The sequence below is a fragment of the Psittacula echo genome, assembly GCF_963264785.1.
Source record: "Psittacula echo genome assembly, chromosome: 17".
Taxonomy (NCBI): domain Eukaryota; kingdom Metazoa; phylum Chordata; class Aves; order Psittaciformes; family Psittacidae; genus Psittacula; species Psittacula echo.
Genome location: NC_137753.1, coordinates 6271756 through 6291890, shown reverse-complemented (window position 1 = coordinate 6291890; position 20135 = coordinate 6271756). Strand labels below are relative to the sequence as shown.

Genomic DNA, 20135 nt, shown 5'->3' with positions numbered 1-20135 from the left:
ATAGGATGGTTGTAAAATAAAGTGAAAAACCTTTTGCTCCTCCTGTGCTCTGGCTGGTTTGCTGCATACTGTTTTAATCAGTGTACTTTAGAGTGGCAATTCACTTGCCTCTCGCTACCTCAATTGTCAGTAACATGTTTCAACAGTATAATTTGGACTAATGATGTGTATGTCCTGAAACACTTCTAAGAACTCTCAGCTTCTATTTGTTATTCAGAAAGGACACAGCTAAAAAGACTTCCACTAAAAGCATTGTGTGTTGCTCCTAAATATGCCAGCCTTTCAGAAGCAGGCAGAAACATTTTCTAGCATGAGATCATATTTAAGATCTAGTATACAGCTGAAACAGAAAATAATGAAAACTTTCGGTATCTTAACAGAAAAGTTTAGGTCTGAATGTGAGATTAGGTTGTTGTATCTGTCTGTAATGTCAGGCTGCCCTGGTTTCAGCTGTAACAGTTATTTTTCTCCTTCCTAGTAGCTGGTGCAGTGCTGTGTTTTGGCTTCAGTCTAAGAATGATGCTGATAACATGCTGATGGTGTAGCTGTTTCTCAGTAGCACTTACTCTGATCCAAGGACTTTTCAGTCCCTCATGCTCTGCCATTGAGGGGAGGCACAAGAAGCTGGGAGGAAGCAGAGACAGGACACCTGACCCAAACTAGCCAAAGGGGTATTCCATCCCACAGCACGTCAAGCCCAATATATAAACTGAGGAGAGTCACCTGGGAGACCCAGATTGCTTCTTGGATTGGGCTGAGTATCAGTCAGCGGGTGGTGAGCAATGGTATTGTGCATCACTTGGGTTTATTGTTTGTTTTTCCTTTCCGCTTTCAGTTTTATATTCTCTATCCTTGTTATTTCCCTTATCATTATTAGTATTCTGTTGTACTTTTATCTCAAGCCATGGGGTTTACGTTCTTCCGATTCTCCTTCCAATCCTGCAGGGGAAGACAAGGGGAGGTGGGGGGTGAGCGAATGGCTGCGTGGTTCTGAGTTACAGTCGTGGCTTAAACCGTGACACAGGGAAATCGATCTGCCTCTTTTACTTTTTAACTGGAGTCAGACTTTCCAGGCAGGTTACATACAGGCTAATGTGTTTTCGTGCTATGTGTTATTTTGTTGAAAAAATTTTGAGTTGCCTAAAACCAGAATTAAGCATATTGTTTACAAATCTGTTGTAGAATCAGTAATTCTAATGCTTCAGTGGAATACTTCAGGAACGGGAGGTTTTTCTAGTGATAACTCATAGATATTAAAACTCTTGTACTGTTTCTGTGAACACTTATGTGATACTTCTCTGAAGGAAATATCAGCAGGTAGATGAATTTACAGTGTATTTTATCTGAAATTTGGAAGAACTTTAATCAGAAACAGTACAAAGGAATGTTCTCTCAAAATAACGTAGCATGTAACAATGCAATGTTACTGACGTAATTACTTGTTAAATGTAATTTCTTATGGCATAGCTGACCAGTAAAAATAATGCAACTGAAAACCGCTCCATGGGTGAGCTTCAGATTACCATATTAGTGAGCACTTTCAAGACTTAATACAAAGCCTGAACTTGTATGAAAACTATATTCTGAAAAATGCACATATATCCGTGGTGTAGGACCACAGTACTTTTCTGTTACATCTTTAGGTATAATATAGTAATGCTGTCAGGTAAGTCATATTCAGACGGGAAGAGGAAAATACCTTTAGCTCTGTTCTCCAAGTAACTCAAAGAAGTATCTTTGTTTTTAAGGAGAGGCCAGAGGGAAATGTTGCTGCTTGTGATCAAAACACATCCATTAACTAAAGCAAAATAGTAACTGCAGCAACTTTAGTTATCAGTGTTCTGTGTATATCTCTAATGTGGTTGTAGAACTCTGCATTAAAGCATAAAAAAGTGTAATAAAAACAACAGTGAAATGGCAATTTGGAAATTTTGCTTTAATATCAGGTCAGGGGTTTTTATATCTTGTATGAGTTGACAATCTGTTGTGCTATTGTTTTTACCTGTTAATGATTGTGACCCTTCTGGGTTTTTAACTTGTAGAACACAACTGAAGCTACTGTCACTGTGGAGACCTTGGATGATGTACCTGAGCATGTGCTTAGGGGGCTTCCCGAGGACGTGAGGCTCTTCCCATCTGCTGTTGACAAGACACGCCTTGGTGAGTGCTACAACTATGAAAAGGAAATGAAGAGCTATACACTAGATCACATGAATTACAGTTGCTGTGAAAGTTTGGTGCCTTCCTGTGCTGGGTAGAGATGATGTCTGGTGCATTTATCTGAAATAATTTCTGTTGGAAAGAGTGGACATCTTCCAAGTTTCTCCAGCATTCTAAGATGATGTTCCTGGAACATCAGAATTGGGGTTTAAGATGGACCAAGATGCAAATAGATTAGATTATGAAAATAGCTGATATGTTCCTTTACTGCTGTGTTTTCACTTATAACACTTTGACTGTTACCAGCTTTGTGTTTTGCAGCTGTCTTACTGTGTCTCTTTAGAATGCTGCATCTTGTTGTCCAATCAATATAAAAAGTTTTACTTAGAAGAACAGAACGCAGACTTGAAAGCTGCTATGTGGAGCCAAGTGGTGTTTCTGTAATATATCCAAAACGCTTGGCTGCTTTTTTTAACACAATGAGAGAACTTTGATGGAAGTCAGAATTGCAGATTGGGTACTTGATGTTGAATGCTGGTGGTTTGAAGACTAAGCCTGACAATAGATGCGTTACTGTTAGTAACAGGTTATAAGCTCCTTGGAGCAAGGTTTATCTTTTCTGGTACAAACCTGATCCAGCATGGTCTGAACGAGAATGTTATGTTTAGTTATCAATTGCTTGTCAATCTGTTCTTAGTTTTTATGCTGTAAATGTGAAATGCACATGTCCATTTTCAGTTCAGTTAAATCCTGTCAATAAAGCTTTGGGCAGATGCACATATTTTAGCCAGTCCTAGATATTTTTTCCTTTAAAATATAGTATCCATTAGTTGTAAAACTTTTGTGAGGGCTTCATTTGCCTGGCATTGTTTCAGAGAAAGCAAATACAGTTTTTGTTTAATAAGATACTTACTCAGCAAAACAACTGAAATCTGTGACTTTACAATGTAAAACCTGAAATGCTCTTACAGTATTTTCAGTATCACCTGAAGTGCAAGAAAAATGAAGATTGTTTTTATCTTCAGAGCTACAGTACCCCACGAGCAAAGAATGAAACTAGATATATGCTTAAAACTTTCATGGTTGAAGTGATTTTTGGGGAGAGGATTGTTGGAATTCATTTTAGTGAACTTCAAATTCCTTATTGTGATCTTAATGTAGAATGCTCCCCCATCTGAGACAGACAAATGTGATGTTCTGAAGAAACATGAATTGTGAGTAGAAGATTTGCTCGTGATAACTTATATAAGTTTTAACTACTGGTATGTGTCTCTTTAGGTGTCTGGGCAACAAAATCAATTTTAAAAGGCAAGAAGTTTGGACCATTCATCGGTGACAAGAAAAAAAGGTCTCAAGTTAAGAGCAATGTGTACATGTGGGAGGTAAGAAACAGCTTGTCAATGGAAGAAGGTATCTGTCACTAGCTCAAGATTTTGTTTAGCCTTTATTTTTTCCAGAGATTTTAGAAATAGACATGATGGGAAATAATTGCCCTCAGTCTATGTCTACCATTACGGTTATTTATAGACACTTGGATTGAACAACCTTTCTGAATTACTTTTAAACTACTGACATAGTTTGAAACTGCTGTATTAATTTTCCTAGATATTGTCTCTGGATCACACCTCCCCTTAAGAGTTTGTTGTTGCTAAAGCTTTGCTTTGTTGGCTTGAATCCTGAGTAATACCCGTTCTGCAACTGAGTACTGTCAACTGCTTATGAAATTAGGGAAATCAGGAGGATATTGAATTTTTTAAGGAAGCCCCAGCACTCCTCCTCATTTAGCTCTTTGAAAGCCAGCTTGGTTATGGGAATTGGTTTTGGTTTTGGAACTTTTATAAAAAGTTCTCACTTGTGCTGCTTGTGTTTGGGCTTGCATTAAAGTAAAAATACTATCTGGACATGGGAACCGCACTTTAAACTCTGCTGCTAGTCATAATATTTTGGATATTATGTAGATTTCAAAACGTAGGTGCCTTAATCTGGTCTTGAATCCTATCTACAGTTTCTTCAAGGCAGTTCATAACTACTTCCAAAGGCTGTTTTAATCTTTCTGAAGACACATAGAGCAAATGGCTTTAGCAAAGTGAATGGTTGAGGAGGGGAGGGGTTGAGGAGCTGTGGCATAGCATGATCTGGGACAGTTTACAGCTTTGTATGCCAAAGATACTGATAGAAGTCATCCTTCTGGCCCCTGGCCTGCAAAACTTGAGCTGCATAAACCACTAGATACATACAAATATGCACAAAACTTACTGTTAACTCTTACCAGAGGAGTTAATTTAGAACAACTTCCTGTAAATGCAAATTCACATTCAGGAAAGTAATAGAGTGTTCAAATGGTGTTTGTTTCATTGAGCTGATATTATCAGAAACTCCACTGCATGAGGTGTCTCCAGTTTTGATCAGATACAAGAACACTTGATGAGATTGAATCAGCCAAGTAAATTACTGACCTTGTGGTGTTTTTTCTCAGTGCTGGATTTTGAGTGTTCTCAGTGGATATGTCTTAATATTTTTTAAATTTATGTTGAGAAATGATAGTTGCAAACAAGCTGCTACAGAATTCTGTCGTTTTTCAGTGCAGGTGACAGTGGGAACCTTTGCTAGATGGCAAAGGAATCCTGTGTTGATTTAATACTGATTTTAGGATTGAAAAAAAGCAGCTAAAATGAGACCAGAACAGTTGGCCCCATATGCTGATATTTGAAACCACTCCAGAATCTTCACTGTTAGAAAATACGGTTTGTGAAAGCATGGTGGTGTGTGGGAGTCATTAGGTGTATGGGTTCCAGTTTGAACCCATCACCCCTTGTCCTATTGCTGCAGTCCCTGATGAAAAGATGGTTTGAAAATAATTATTTGTAAGTATTAGAAACGATAAAAAGCTACAAAATTGTGTAACAAAATGTGAAGTTTACAGTAGAATTGGAATTTTAGCGTATTCCTTATGTGCAGTGGTGCTAAGTGAATGTAGCAGGAGGCAATGAGCTAGGGAGGATGGGTTTTGAAAAGAGCTCTTCCAGGCAGAGGCTGATGTTTAGATACTTCACCAAAATGGAAAAAGCAAGTAGAAAATACAGTAAAATTACACATATTTTTCCTTTCTTGTTCTCAAAACGTGAGCTACTCAATATTCCTGACACGTTGTGTACCTGTTAGTGTGTCTGTGTTCGGAGACAAAGTGATGGACGAATGATAGTTCCAGTTGCCAAAGTGGGGTGTTACTTGTTTGGGGAAAAAAGCTGTATCTCATCCCCAAATGGGTCTTCTTATAGACATGTAACTTGGATTATAATAAGAAGAGTGGGAGATGCAGAGCATGTCTTGAAAGAGAAGCAGAGTCGCCTGTCACTAGGAAGCGCTGAAGGTGGCAGTAACCTTGCTTTAGTGCAAGCTGTCTTGAAATGTAAAACAGGAGTAGGTGTTGAATCTTTTTTCTCCAAGAATGTAAACCAAAAAATTTACACATCTTGGAACATGCAGCAGTTCATTGACATGGACAGTTTTTTAAGGTGATCACAGGGTTTCTGAAAGGTAAGGATTTCCTTTAATACCCTGAAAAAAGATTAAGTATAAATTATGCTTTTCTTTACCTTCCCAAATAAAGCAAATGCTTCTAACTACTGTATACTTTTCCCAATTCATAAGAAAGTAAAAATAAATCCCTCTTGCCTTTATGCCTTAAAAGCAATCATTTTAGTAAATACAAAATATACAGGATCATTTGAGGCTTGCCAAACTGAAAAGAAACCATGAAATGTTCCAAGTATTTTGGCTTTTGAGCCTAAAACCTCTAGAGTAGGAAGTTTGGGGTTTTTTTCCCTTGGTTGCAGCAGTTCCACTAAAAAAAAAAAACCCTTGTAGGAGACCAGCAACACTTCCCCATGCGCAAGCCCTACCCCTGCTCACATCCTTTGTGTTATCTCCATCCTTAGATGATAGCTACTACTATGTATAGCTTTAAAGTACATAGAGTTTTAGTATGTGTACATTCCAGTGTTAAGAGTTGTCGCACTTAATGCCATTTGTGTCTCACAGGTGTATTACCCAAACCTGGGATGGATGTGTGTCGATGCAACTGATCCAGAGAAAGGGAACTGGCTGCGGTATATAAACTGGGCACGGTCAGGAAAGGAGCAGAATCTGTTTCCTCTGGAGATCAACAGGACCATATACTACAAAAGTTTAAAGGTACTGATGTCTGAAGAATCACTTACTGCTCTGTTACCTTTTATTATGAATACTTTTAATTTCCATTTATTCAAATCCTATTTTTTTTTTACATTTATGTTGAACAGATTTTGAAACATTTTATGAAATATAATTAAAATATTGCAGATGCCACATTTCATCAGTCTAAATTCTTCTGTGCCAGTACAGTTAACATTAAGATCTACTGTTAAAATATAGGATGTGTATGAACAGTAAATCTTACATATTAATGATCTGCTGTAGCACCAAATTTGATACAAATGAATGAAGAACTATAGCAGATTACATAAATGTTTTTTCTATTTCTGTAGATACTGAGACACTTTCTCCTGAGGAGCTTTTGCAGAAATCAGTTATTTTTATTTATGGTCTTTGCATCAAATGTCAAAGATTGGTTGTCAAGACACTTTTCATAGGCAGCTTCATAAAACAAATTTGCCTGGTTTTATACCATTCCAGCGTTATTCAGGGAGTGGGAGGCAGGAAGAAGGGTGTAATTCCTGGGACATTGTGTCTCCCAAACCAAGAAAAAAATTGTTTAACTAATAGTAGAGTGTGTTAGTTTTAGACTATTTGGGCTGTAAAGTATTATTTGAATCTCTGATCAAGAACCTCCTAGCAGTTAGTAGTAGATAACAACTAGTAGCTCAACTTTGTTTCTGTTTAAAATGCTTTAGTGGTTTTTGGGTTTATTCAGACTTGCTGTTAGGCTGTTGCTGTTTCTTACATTTGTTTGTAGGGCTGACAACATCTATAAGTAACTGATCTTCACTTAAAAAGAATGAGTTTGATATCGTGCAGTTTTGAAGCTGTAGACAATGCGGCAATATGTAAAACTGTTATATTTTAGATCACTCAGACTAGATTGAAAAAAAGACCAAACTTCTAAATATGTTCTGAACTTTCTGGTAGCTGTGGGATAGCATTCAGGTAGAGGTTCACTGTTGCCAGCCAGACTATTGACTTCAGTGTTCATCCACTAAGGGCAGGCTCCCAATGTGAATCTGTAGCCAGCTGAGTTTTCTCGGGACACTTTATCTCAGGTTGCCTCTGCCTTTGCCCATAGTCACACTAGTTCATTAACGTAAGTGCTCTTTTGGAATCACTCTGACATTGCAAATTTCTCTCTTGTTCAGTGTTTTCAGCAGAGGTTTTAGTCCTGATAAAAACAAGCATTGGCTCATTCCAGGTTTGTTTTCTGATGGATAATACTGCACTTTGGAAAATAATTGTACCCCTAAAGAGGCTGACAATAACAAATACCTTGCCTCAGTGTGTGAAAGATCCTTTTGTTCCTTTGCCTGTCTTCCCTTGCGACCTGATGAATTTTATCCTAGTAGGTCTTGCCAACAAGATCATGCTGCCAAGCAGCTCTTTCTGAGGATTGTTAGAGCAGCCTATAGGGATCAGTTTCAGTGTTTCAAAATCAGTCTGGGATTTGTTGCAATGGGAGATTTTGAGTTTGGGATGTGAAGGGGTTCTTCAAAGAGCCATCTTCAGTAGCCTTTATTTGCCCCTGCAGCAACCGCTTAGATATGTGTGCACTGTGGGATTGTTCCTTAGCTTCAGCTCAGGGTTGGCAGTACCAGTCCAAGTCAAGCCTCTGGAAATTCATCTTGGTGTTTGCACTGTATGCTAGTTGGAGGGAGTGTTCCATTGGGAATGGTGTTACTTCAAGGCTGCTTCTGTGCAAAGGCTTGCTGCTGAATTTCTTCAAGGCCAGTAGAGAAGCAACAGCGCTGAGTAGTTTTGGCCTTGGGTGTCACACACAGAGGTCACTGGGTATAGAGCCACTGAGCTGGCTCTGCCCTGTAGACATAGTTCCAGGAAGGCAGTGTGGTCATGCTCGAAGAGCTACTAGACGTGAGCTAGGATGGGAAGCTAGTTACTAACACTAGCCTGTGTTAGTAATTCCAGCTTTGTGCTGCTCAGGAGTAGTCAGTTTCCAGGACCAAGTTAGTCCAAGAAACCTTGCAGCCAAGGTTCAGTGATGTGCTCCTGCTGTTCTTTGGTTGTCACTACAACTATGACACAGGTAACTTGCAGGTAATTTAAGAGGTGGCTGTAGAAATGTCCTAGTTGCTTCACTAGGCAAAACTAGATTCTAATGTAAAGTGTAACTGCTCTATACTGGGGAAGAAAGTTCACAAACCTGTAATAATGAATGATTGTTAAAAGTGCATTATAATATTACAATTATTTTTGAACCATCTATTGAATATATTTTACTCTTTTTTTCCACCTTATAGAGAAGTGATATGTAAGGAAAATTCTGATCTTGCTAGTCTGTGATGATTTGTAAAGTGAAAGCTTATAATGAAATTGGACAGTTTTCACTACCATTAGAATCATAGAGTGGTTCAGCCTGTGTGGGAGATGCTTCAGCCGCTGATCATCCTTGTGGCCCATTAAACATTCAGCATTCAGTCAGCATACGGATAAATCAGGTCAAGATTTAGAAAGTCACATTTTGTGTTTTTTAATTGCACAAGTGGGCTGTTCTTGTCATTTAATAGGAATATTTTAAATCAAATATTCTGTTTAATTTCTTGTCCATTCCAAGAATATGAAAACCAAAGGAAGGCATTAAGAAATCTTGTTTTGTCTAGTGTTTTGTAAACTTATTTTTCATTATTTAGTGACATATTTATAGTAACCAGGCTTTTAAAATAAAGGTAGTGAGAAGAAATTGGAAGTTAAGCTACAAGTGACTGACAGTGTAGGAGAAGTATGACAGAGGAGGAGATTTTGAATGTATGGTCTCAAGGGCAAGTTACTAAATTAAAGCACTTAAATATTGTCTGGTTTTTACTATTTTAACCCTTAGAAACTGCAGGGAAAATTCATGCGGGGGGGGGAGGAAAGGGCTATTTTTGCTTTCTTCACAAAATAGGGCTGCTTATATATCTGCTTTTTTATTTAGAGGTTTGTTATTGTCTCAGCTTCTGTAACAGAGGTGTTATTCTTGTAGAGTCCGTATCAGCCTTAGATTCGTATCACACCTTACTGATGATTGAGACAAAAGGAAGCATATAATAACAGCTGTGTTTCTGCATGTGTTCTGTGGATGTGCTGCCATTTCAAAACTATTGCAAATTTACCAGCCTAAGTACATACATGTGATACTTTCCTGATCTTTATCGTGATTCACAAATTCAGGGGAATTCCATTTAGTGGTAAATCAACAGCACTGTTTTGATTTACCCCCAAAAGAGAATTTGGATGGCTTATACTTAATTCTATTCTGCTTTACTTCCAAGTACTTAAAATATTGTCATGGCTCTCTATTTTTTTCTCAAGGTTTTCTTAAGCTTTTTGTGGCTTGCTGATTTGTAAGTTAAACAAGCTGATCTCCAGGCTTCATTGCTGAGATGAGCAAAGTCCGAATTTGCTTGGTGAAGAGAACCTCAGAACTGCACAGAGCTTTAACTTCCCTCTTCTCTGCCCTAAATGAATAGTAATGGGGTGGAACATTTAAGTGAGCACAAGCAAATACCTTTCTCTTCCATCTTCTCTTTAGCCTTACTGAAGAACTGAAGATATTTGGAGACTGCTTTGCATATGCTTCCCCCAGGATGCATATGTGAGAGTTGTCTTATTTTGATGAAACAGCTTAAACTCATTATGGAGTTTCAGAAGTTCTTCCTGCCTCTCCTGATGAAACGAGCCAGTTGAATAATATTGTTCTGCACAAAGCACAGGACTTTGTATTTCCTGAAGAAGCAGAATTGGAATGAAAAGTCAGTTCCAAACACAAATACTAATGCCACTAGCTGTCCACTTTGATGAGATAAGGCCACATTGAGGTGCAAAAACACAGTATGACAGTAAAATGTAATGTCTGGGGTGAAAAATATGTATTCTTACAGTAGGTATTTTATATAGGCAAATGCCTGTCTCTGTTCAAGACACATTGTGGTGCTTGTATGTGTAGAGTGAATTGAATTTTAGGCAATCTGTGCTAGAACTTCTTAGGATGTGACTCGTTAACAATATTTTTGTAAGGACTTCTATGACTTTCATTACTGTGACTAAGTGGATCTGTCAAACGTACAGTTAGGACTTTTTATGAGGTAGGAACAGGACAAGGGAGAATGGCTTTAACCTGCCAGAGGGGAGATTGAGATGAGCTCTTAGGCAGAAGCTCTTCCCTGTGAGGGTGCTGAGACGCTGGCCCAGGGTGCCCAGAGAAGCTGTGGCTGCCCCATCCCTGGCAGTGTTCAAGGCCAGGTTGGACACAGGGGCTTGGAGCAAGCTGCTCTAGTGGAAGGCGTCCCTGCCTGTGGCAGGTCTTTTCCAACCCAAACCATTCTGTGATATTTCTCTTGAAAATAGCAGTTTTTTAAATTACTTAAAACCTTTTGAACAGAAAATACTCGCATTAAGAAATGCTAAATGTTGCATTAAAGCACAAAAAAGTGTGGGGGAGATATTAATGTGATGAGCTTTTTCAGAATCCTTACCTTTTCTAACTAGGCTATGCTAACCTGACATGCTACCCAGACAATCTGTAGGTAATAGTTTGGAGGAGGTTGGGTGTTGGGGTTGTTGTTAGAAGGTGTCATCATTAAGAGATATGTGTTCCTCTAGCATTGTAGTACCAGTAGAAGTGGCACTTGGTCAGTGTAGTCCTTTTTTAGCTCTATTGCTAGTGTTTTAATTGCTTGGTTTTGAAGCTGCTGCTCCATCTCATTTCAGAAGCACAATGTTAGAGGCCTTAATTTAGATGCTAAAGTAGTTACACCAGAACTAAATTCACCACATTGAATGTTAGCTCCAGCCATGCAGCTAACAGATTATGTGCTCCTTATCATCCCATGTTTGCATCTGACAGCTCTTTTCTTCAAGGTTTCGTTTAGATGATAAGTTGTTTGCATCAGACAAATCTTCTTCATTCCTTGCTGCTAAACAGCTGTAGAAATGGGACCATGCAAATGGATTTACCACTATTTACCATATCAGGCCTCCAGAAGTATTACAGAAGCCAAACTGTAGGCTGTGCTTATATTATAACTTAAACAGTTATAGGGATCTTGCATCTCTTGTTGTTCTGGTATCTGGGGCTGTAAAGATAACTATCACCTTTATCAGGTGCTGTGAGACCTACCAAAAATAAGTGCTTTAGAAGAGACAAGTATTACAATTGTTCTTGATACAAAACTTCCCTTTGGCTTCAGACTTGAAATAAGAAGTCAATGATACCCTTTACTTGAATGAAATCACTCTAAAAATAGTGTCTCATCTCTGTGAGCCTGATGTTTGCCAAGCCCTTGGAAGAAGGGGATTGTAGGTCAGGTAAACAAAGGCATTTTAGGTGATTTTTCTTGGTTTTGGATAGAATGTTTCAGGAAATGGAGAGAGAATGGTGAAGATTTAAAAAACCAAACCAACAACTCGTTCATTATTGTAAGTGGATATGTTAAACATGTAGTAATGATCTACTTCCCTCTCTATTCCCTTTAACTCACTGCAACAGCATGTTCCTGTGCCTTTAGATTTTGTTCCAAACCCCAACATTAGTGGATGACTGAACTTAAACTCCCTGTTTAATGCTTTGTGTAAGGTGGTGTGTTAAGCCTGAATCTTGCTGGCACCTCCTTGGACAGAACGACTGTGTGCAGAGCAGTAGTGGCACACACCAGTGGTGCACTGCTGTGTTTAATCACAGAGTCATAGAAAGGCTTGTGTTGGAAGTGACCTTAAAGCTCTTCCAGCTCCAACCCCTGCCACGGGCAGGGACACCTTCCACTAGAGCAGCTTGCTCCAAGCCCCTGTGTCCAACCTGGCCTTGAACACTGCCAGGGATGGGGCAGCCACAGCTTCTCTGGGCACCCTGTGCCAGCGCCTCAGCACCCTCACAGGGAAGAGCTTCTGCCTTATCTCCAACCTGAACTTCCCCTGTTTCACTTTGAACCCATCACCCCTTGTCCTATCGCTCCAGTCCCTGATGAGGAGTCCCTCTGCAGCATCCTTGTAGCCCCCTTCAGACACTGGAAGCTGCTCTGAGGTTTCCACACAGCTTCTCTTCTCCAAGCTAAAGAGCCCAAGTGTTCTCAGGCTGTCTTTGTACAGGAGGTGCTCCAGCCCCTGATCATCCCTGTGGCCTCCTCTGGACTTGCTCCAACAGCTCAATGTCCTTCTTACGTTGTTATATTTGAGACAACCCCACATTACGGTTTCCAGGCTATTTAATGGCTCTGTGCTGTTGTGCTGCCCGGAGCAGGGAGGGTGCTCGGCGCTGCTCACGCTGCGCGTCCTCCAGCCGCCAGGGGGCGCAGTCGGCAGGTCCCCCCCTCTTGCCTCCTCCGCACGCGGGCCGCCGCGGGCTCCGCGGGGCACCACCACCACTGCCGACGGCGCCGCCGCGCCGCTCCCCGCCCCGCGGCCCGCCGCCGCCAACAAGCCGCCGTCTGATTGGCGCCTCGCCTCTTTCTTCTCTTCCGGCAGCCAATCGCGCCCGGCGAGGAGCTGTTGGTGTGGTACAATGGGGAGGACGACCCGGAGATAGCCGCTGCTATTGAGGAAGAACGAGCCAGCGCCCGCAGCCGGCGGCACTCACCGAAAGCCAAGAAAGGTAAAGCCCTGCGCGGCCGCGCCGCCGGGCCCCGCCGCCCTCCCGCGTCGCCCGGCCGTGAGGCGGGGCGGGGGAGACCTGCAAACTTTTCCCGGGTGGGCAGTGGGGGCCGCCGTGACCTTCCCCCTCCGCCGCCTCCTCCTGGGCCGGAGGGAGGGCCGCGGGGCGGAACGTGGAAGTTGTGATGTCTGCGTCGCCGCTGGGAAAGTTGGCGGCGGGGCGGCCGCGGAGGAAAAATGTCTCCGTGCAGCGCGGGAGGGGAGGGCAGGGAGGAGCGGGGCTGGCTGCGGGAGTGCGGGAACGGCCTTTGCGCAACAGCACGCGAGGCCGTGTCAGCCTCCCAAAACTATAAACTTTGTGTGTGGGTGCGGCCGCCGCTGCTAAAGCCTGTCGCAGGCTATGGGAACAAGGGGAGCCGCGGAACGGGGCTGCTCCTGCGCGCGGGGGGATTTGTGCACTTCGCTCGGTGCGGATGGAAAACTTGAGGCTTTGTTGTGCTCTGTGGCTTTTAATTTCTTCTTCTTTTGGGGTAGCGGCGGTCTCGTGGGGGCTGGAATCCTGCAGGCAGTGTGGCCGACTGCTTCTAGCTGGCTTTGGGAGGGGAGGAAGGATGAGAAAAGGATTCTTGGGGGGGGGATACACACATATTAGTCTTTACGTAAATGTGTATGTCAGACCAGAGCTCCATTATTTTTTCCATGACTAATTCAGTAGCAGTATATTTTAGAGTGCTTGTACTTCCACGCATGGCCTTATATAACTGACATTTTGACTACCGTTTTAGGCCAGAATCGCAGTAGAAGCTACCACTTGGAGAGAGTAAATAGCAAAAGGAGGTATTTACAGTCGTAGCAGGAGGAAATTGATTCCTCTTGCAGGTGAATGTGTGTGTTGGAATTCTCTGAAGTTTACAAGTGTAGCAAAGAAAGGAGATAATACTTTAAGTGGCATCATCGTGGGTATTTTAAGCTTAAAATTTTGGGCCTGATCTTCCTTGTAGTGCCATTGAGTATGGAACTCACATTGGGAATGAGCTTGGATATTTAGGAAAACAGTTAATTATATAAGTTTTTCTATTTTAGAGATTGGGGAGGAGTTTGGGGGAAAGAAATGGTGCAGTATAGTTCTTTTCAACAGTAATTTGTAGATTAAGTGAGAACAAACTGAAATGCAAGCCCCGAGTTTTGTTTTCTGCCTGTAATGAGAAGCATATTTAGTACATATAGAAGAAATGGCTTGGTAAATTACAGGCTGTATTGTGCTTTTCCTAAATGTGCATTCTCTTAGCAAATAGAATCTGTGTGCCCGTGATTTACCTGAAAGGCTAGAAAAACAACTTGAAAGAATTTGATTATATTGCAAATCAGAAAAGCCAGACAGAGTAATTGCTAAGTTAATTTTTTCATGACATAGAAATTTTATTTGCATTCATGAAGTTACAGATCAAAATACCAGTGAAGTAATTTGGTGGTTCAGGTATTTTGGTTGTGTGTTATTTTATAGGTTTAAAGTTTTAACTGTTATGGAACATACAGATTTCAGACTGTCAGAATTGGCCTTTTCCCCCATTTTATAAACATAAGCTCCTTACTAAGGCTCACAAATACATAAATAAAATACAAATCGAAATCCACCCCAAACACAATAAAGATGAAGTGTTTGAGAATAACCAAGAATAATTCATCTGTAGGATTATACTCTTGTATCATGAAGCAGAAAGACCAAATTCTTAATATTTAGTTGAACTGTTGTGATTACAGAGTCCATATCTCTGCTGTAAAAGATAAGGCAATTTATAGCATGTGCTTTATTCTTTTCTAATACATGCATATTTTGAAATGATACAGTTCTAGTTTCAGTAGGTTTCATCGAAATTATTTTTACTCTTCTATATTTACTCTGTTATTTTAGTATTTGTCGTAACATCTGCTAATATTTGCCATTCACAGCAATTTTCTTGTAAGAAACATGGTATTTTTGTGCTGATTCAATGGCAGTAGCTGCAGTTAGGATTCCAAAATGGTTTCTACTGATACTCCTTCTTTTGCAGATTCAGCTGTATTTCTTGGATATGGCAGTTTCTTAGCCCTGGGCTTTATGGGAAAATAAAGGAAATTGTGATGAGCAGGGTTAAAAAGTGATTAAGAAAAACTAATGTAGCTATAATAAACGGGGGTGGCAGGAGAAAGATGTGGCTTAACTTTATGCATGTGAAAAATGAGGATAAGAGGTAATAGTTTAGATTAAATACCAACTAAAACAACTTGCTGGAGAGCAGCTTCTCCAGAGGGCTCTGAAAGTTGAATTTATTGGCTACCTAATCAGATCAGTCCCATGTTTCTTATAAACTTTTCTTTGGCCTGTGTTGCAGGTTGCCGTCTTACACACTGGGGAGAAAATAGAACTAAGTCGGAACTGCCAAGTTTAAGCAACTGTGAATGAGTGTGTCCTTTAGGAACACATTTTCCAGAAAAGTAAACTGACAGCTTAATACCTAAGAAATGACTAGACATTATTTGAGAAGTGTATTAGAATTTAGTTATTTAAAGCATATAATTATTAAATAGCTCATAATTATGCTGTGTTCAGTAAAACAAATATCCTTTTGAATTTTTAACGCATCTTAGGCCTTGTCCTTGGACAGTTAAGATATCTATCATTTGTCAAAGACTGTTTATTTAATGAACTCTGGTTATATCAGAAAAGGTGATTTTTTTCACAGGTATTAAGAATGTGATGTGCTTTGCCTGATCGATTGAGGCGTTCAGTACTGTGAGCAATTTTCACATTTCAGTAGGAATACTCTTTATTTCTGACTAAATCCTCACGTGGTGTCAGTTCAGACTGTCTTACCATAAGAGGTAGGCTTTATTAAACTTGTGAAGTTGAGATGGCATTTCAGGATCAGCAGCTGACCAAGTCTAGATACAAAGTACAGATTGAACTGTTTTCTTTGCCCTTGATTTGACCTCTGTTTACAAGTGATTACTGACACAAGGTTCATAATCTCCTTTAGAGCATGTTTAGGATGGCATAGGCATTCTCCTCTGTGCGCCGGTCTTCTCTGACATGTTTGCCCAGCAAGGTGTGTTCTCACCAAGAAGGTGGGATCTTGGTTAGGCTTCAGATGTGTTTCTCAAAACGCCCGTGCTCTTTGCTTGCGCAGCTTCAGCAGTTCAGTTTCTTCTGTATTTTTCTTCCTGTAGTGTGCATTCAAATTCCTTTACATCTCCCAGGTGTTAATTTTGGTAGTTACTGCCTGTCTTGGTTGTAGGTTTTCAGAGCTGGAATGAATCCTTTGCATCTTCCTTCTGCCATGCGCAGCAGCTTAGGAGACCTTGAGGAAAAGAGGCAGTTCTTATTTATTTTTATGCATTGAAACATTGCATGTTGTTGCTAAGCTGATGAGTGCATTTGAGAATTAGAAAGAAATGTGGTAGGATAAAAGGATATGGGGGGGGGGGGGGGAAGAATTCAACAGGAACTTCATGAACTTGGGTGGCATCAAAGATTTTTAGCAGAGCCAACCCAGTCCAGTGGTTTGATCAGGCTGTAATCTACTTTAAGGTGCTGTGTAGGCTCTGAAGTGCAATAAAGCAATGCTAAAACAATCTAGGCAGTTTCTGTTATGGATTGAGTGGCAGATTGAAAGTGTTCTCCAAGGAATCATAGAATCATAGAATAGTTAGGGTTGGAAAGGACCTGAAGATCATCCAGTTCCAACCCCCCTGTCATGGGCAGGGACACCCCGCACTAAACCATGCCACCCAAGGCCTCATCCAACCTGGCCTTGAACACCGCCAAGGATGGAGCATTCACAACCTCCCTGGGCAACCCTCACCACCCTCTCAGTAAGGAATTTCTTCCTTATATCCAATCTAAACTTCCCCTGTTTAAGTCTGAACCCATTATCCCTTGTTCTATCGCTACAGTCCCTGATGAATAGTCCCTCCCCAGCATCCTTGTAGGCCCCCTTCAAATACTGGAAGACTGCTATGAGATCTCCACGCAGCTTCTCTTCTCCAGGCTGAACAGCCCCAACTTTCTCAGCCTGTCTCCATACGGGAGGTGCTCCAGTCCCCTGATCATGAAGAAAGATACTGTTGTTGCTCAGGATAAAGGTTTGCTCTGCTACATGCTTGTGAGTAATACCTTTTAGGAAAAACAAAACAAAACACCAAACTTTTTTGGGGGGAGAAGAGGGTGATTTTTTTACTTTTCCTGTGCTTATTTATTGTACGGGTTCCGTGCAGTGCTGTGCAGCTGTAGTTGTGTCTTAGTTGTGCTTCACTTTGCACTTCATGTAGGCAACAAACCCCAGTGGCATAATCTGTACTATTGCCTGGAATCAATACTGCATGTGCCTTTCATATCTTCTCTGTACAAAGTCATGCTGTCAAGAGCAGGGGGAAAAAGTCTTTAATTTCATTTTACCAAAAGCACATGCTGCATAAGGTGAATTGAGTAGGAGTCTGTCATGAAACCAGAACACCTTTTAAAAAAACCACCTCTTAAAATAGAGTCTTCTGCTGTTGTGAGGGCAGAACACCTGAATTGGGTTCACCTATATCTTGGACAGCCTCTGGTGATTATTTATTGTAGTGCAGTTTTAAAGTCTGAAGCCATTGCTGCTAAATCTTTTTAAACTTTATTACCTTCAGTGGCTCTACTGCTATCATAATGTTGCTGTTTCCCATAGTTCTTATCAGATTTCAGGGAAAGCTTGAACTATGGGCTAACTCTTGGTAATACTGTCCCACAGATAGTGTGAGGTCAAGGTGGGTGAATTATGAATCAGTTCTCACCTGCTATAAATAATTATTATGCCTTGGTTTATACCAGTCTGAATGCAAAGTGCAACTTCAGGTTTTGGCTTCACAGCCATTTGCTAAATAAAATAAATGCTGTCATAACAAAAGTTACACTGGATTTTCTTTTGTCTGTAAGCGTGACTGTTGCTGAAAGAGCCTTCAATTGCTGCTGCAGAAAGGGGAAATTGAAAGATGAAATAAGGAGGTTAAATTCTGTGGTGGTACGAATCCTTACGGGTTTTTTGGTGAATAGGCATTCTGAGTTCCAAATAATGAGCTGTACTTGAGAGTCACATAAATAGGCATCCTGTTTATGAAACGTAGGCCTTGGATTGCCATGTGGATGTCATCGCAAATGGAACTCATGGCCAGATGATGTCTGTTCTTTAAGTTACATGAATTTATTAGACAGGCTTGTACTTGGAGTAGGTTTAGAAGTTTATTTCCAAACACCAAAGAGCTTCTGAGAAAAATGATTTTCTTATTAATGAGAATGTAGCTTATAGAAGGGTGCTAAAGTTCGTTAAGTTGTACACTTGTAGCAAGGATAACATGAAGTGATATTCTTATCTAAGCTTTGTTTCCAATAGATTTACTGGAAACCATAGATAGGAACTCAAGGCTTTGAAATTTCCTAGCTAATAGAGAAAAGGCAAAGGCGGGAGTGGGGAAGGAGAAGGTCAACTCTGTCTGTCATGGCAGCTTCTGTCTGGTGACTGTCTTAATATATTTGAGGTCATCTTAACCGGTGGAAATTCTCTTTTATCTGTTGTAAGTGGGGCCTTTTGAACGGGAGGCTTGTGTTACTTTAACTTCCCATCTCACTTCTGTAGCAATGCCACCAGTTCCTAGAAGAGTTGCTGTTCTGAGCTTTCCCAAACAGCAGAGCGCAGTGATTCATTTCAGCCCTGCTTCTGCCTACAGGCTTAAGAATAGAAGATAAGCCTTAATTTCAGAGGGAAAAAATAAGTAATTTTATTAAAATAAGTAAATGATGAATCTACACTAAATTGCATGTATTGACCCCTTAAACTCCATATTTCTAGGTGTAAATTTTTAGACATGAAGCCTTAGCACATTCGGATATTTCCCGAGTTACTAAAAACCATCAGTGTTTTGGCTTTAGTCAGGTTGTGTTGTATTTATGTGAACATTGGGAAACGTGTTTACTTACATGCTGTAATTACAGGGGTAGGGGAGGCTGTGTGCTTTGTTTCTTCTTCAGAAGCCTCAGATGTACTATTGTGTACACACTCCCTTTAGAAGTTTCCACATGTGCAGCTGGGGATGGATCCCCAGGTGCTATCAGAGCCTTAGCAGTGTGGGACTTAGCAGAGCATCATGGTATGTATTTGTAGGAACAGTGGGGTCAAACATCCTCGTGTTGGCAGTGGGAGCCTCTGACCTGTGATGCCACCAACAAAGCAGAACTTCCATAAGAAGAATTCAGCAAAGGGCTCGAAGGTGGTTGGGAATGCAGTGTAAGGACTCAGTGCTGATATCAGATCTTTGTTAATTAAGTACTAGGAGCACCTTCCCTGCTGTTCCTGTTACTTTATATCTCTTTCTGTGTCCTTAGCTTAAAATAACAATATGGCCTTCATGATTGTAACAAGTTGGCATATTTCTACCTACTGAGGTATTTCTGGTTAGAGCAGTATATATATTTATCTAATGTAACGAAAATATTTGTCTTGGGTTTTCATGGTTTTCTTTATGCTTTTGTTTCTTTCAGACACTCTTATATGATTTTTTCCAAGCTGAAAAAATAAAATACATCTCAAGCACATGCTGTCTCCAGTTACATAACCTGCAGTGGGAAGTGCAGTAAGGCACTAGGCAGCTTTCCAGTATTAATCAATTTTTTTCTATTGAGCAGGGTTATGTCTGAAACCATGAGTGACCTGAAAGAACAGCAGATGAGTATTCCACTGCTGACTCTTTATTTTAGTAAAGACAGTGTGTTTTGGAGTGATTCTCTTCCTTCTTAGGAAAATACTTTTTTAATTTTCCTAAAAATAAGTTGAAAGTTACAGAGTTTCTGTTGAAAAGCAGCTTTCCTTGCAAGAATATTGCATTATAGTAGAATTTTTCAAAAGTTTCTTAGAGTCACTGAACTGTTCAGCTGCTTTTGCACAGGAAACCTGGTGATTGCTGTTTTAGGAAAGAGCTTCGAGGTTAACGTGTTTGGAGGTTATGTTCCAAACCAGGGAGGGGATGAACCCCTGCAGAACAGGAGAATGGCCACTGCTTTCCAGAGTGAAGCAAATGCTTTTCGTTTCTATTCCAGTCTGTCCTATTTTGTGATTTAGAATTGTCCGGTTGCTTAATCCTGTACAGGAGAGCAAGCTCCATGAGTCCCTGACTGCGTGACC

The 20135-nt window shown here is 40.6% G+C and overlaps 1 protein-coding gene across 1 annotated transcript in view; it reads left to right on the top strand.

The window, feature by feature from the left end:
- The window catches only part of PRDM2 (PR/SET domain 2), a gene marked incomplete at its 5' end in the record, with an annotated part of 53029 nt that overhangs the window by 6772 nt on the left and 26122 nt on the right, over positions 1–20135 (top strand). Inside the window, 4 exons of the mRNA XM_080630999.1 lie at positions 2043–2160; positions 3439–3542; positions 6202–6354; positions 12823–12949. Of these exons, the coding sequence (XP_080487125.1) occupies positions 2043–2160; positions 3439–3542; positions 6202–6354; positions 12823–12949 (502 nt within the window). The remainder of the gene's footprint in view (positions 1–2042; positions 2161–3438; positions 3543–6201; positions 6355–12822; positions 12950–20135) is intronic.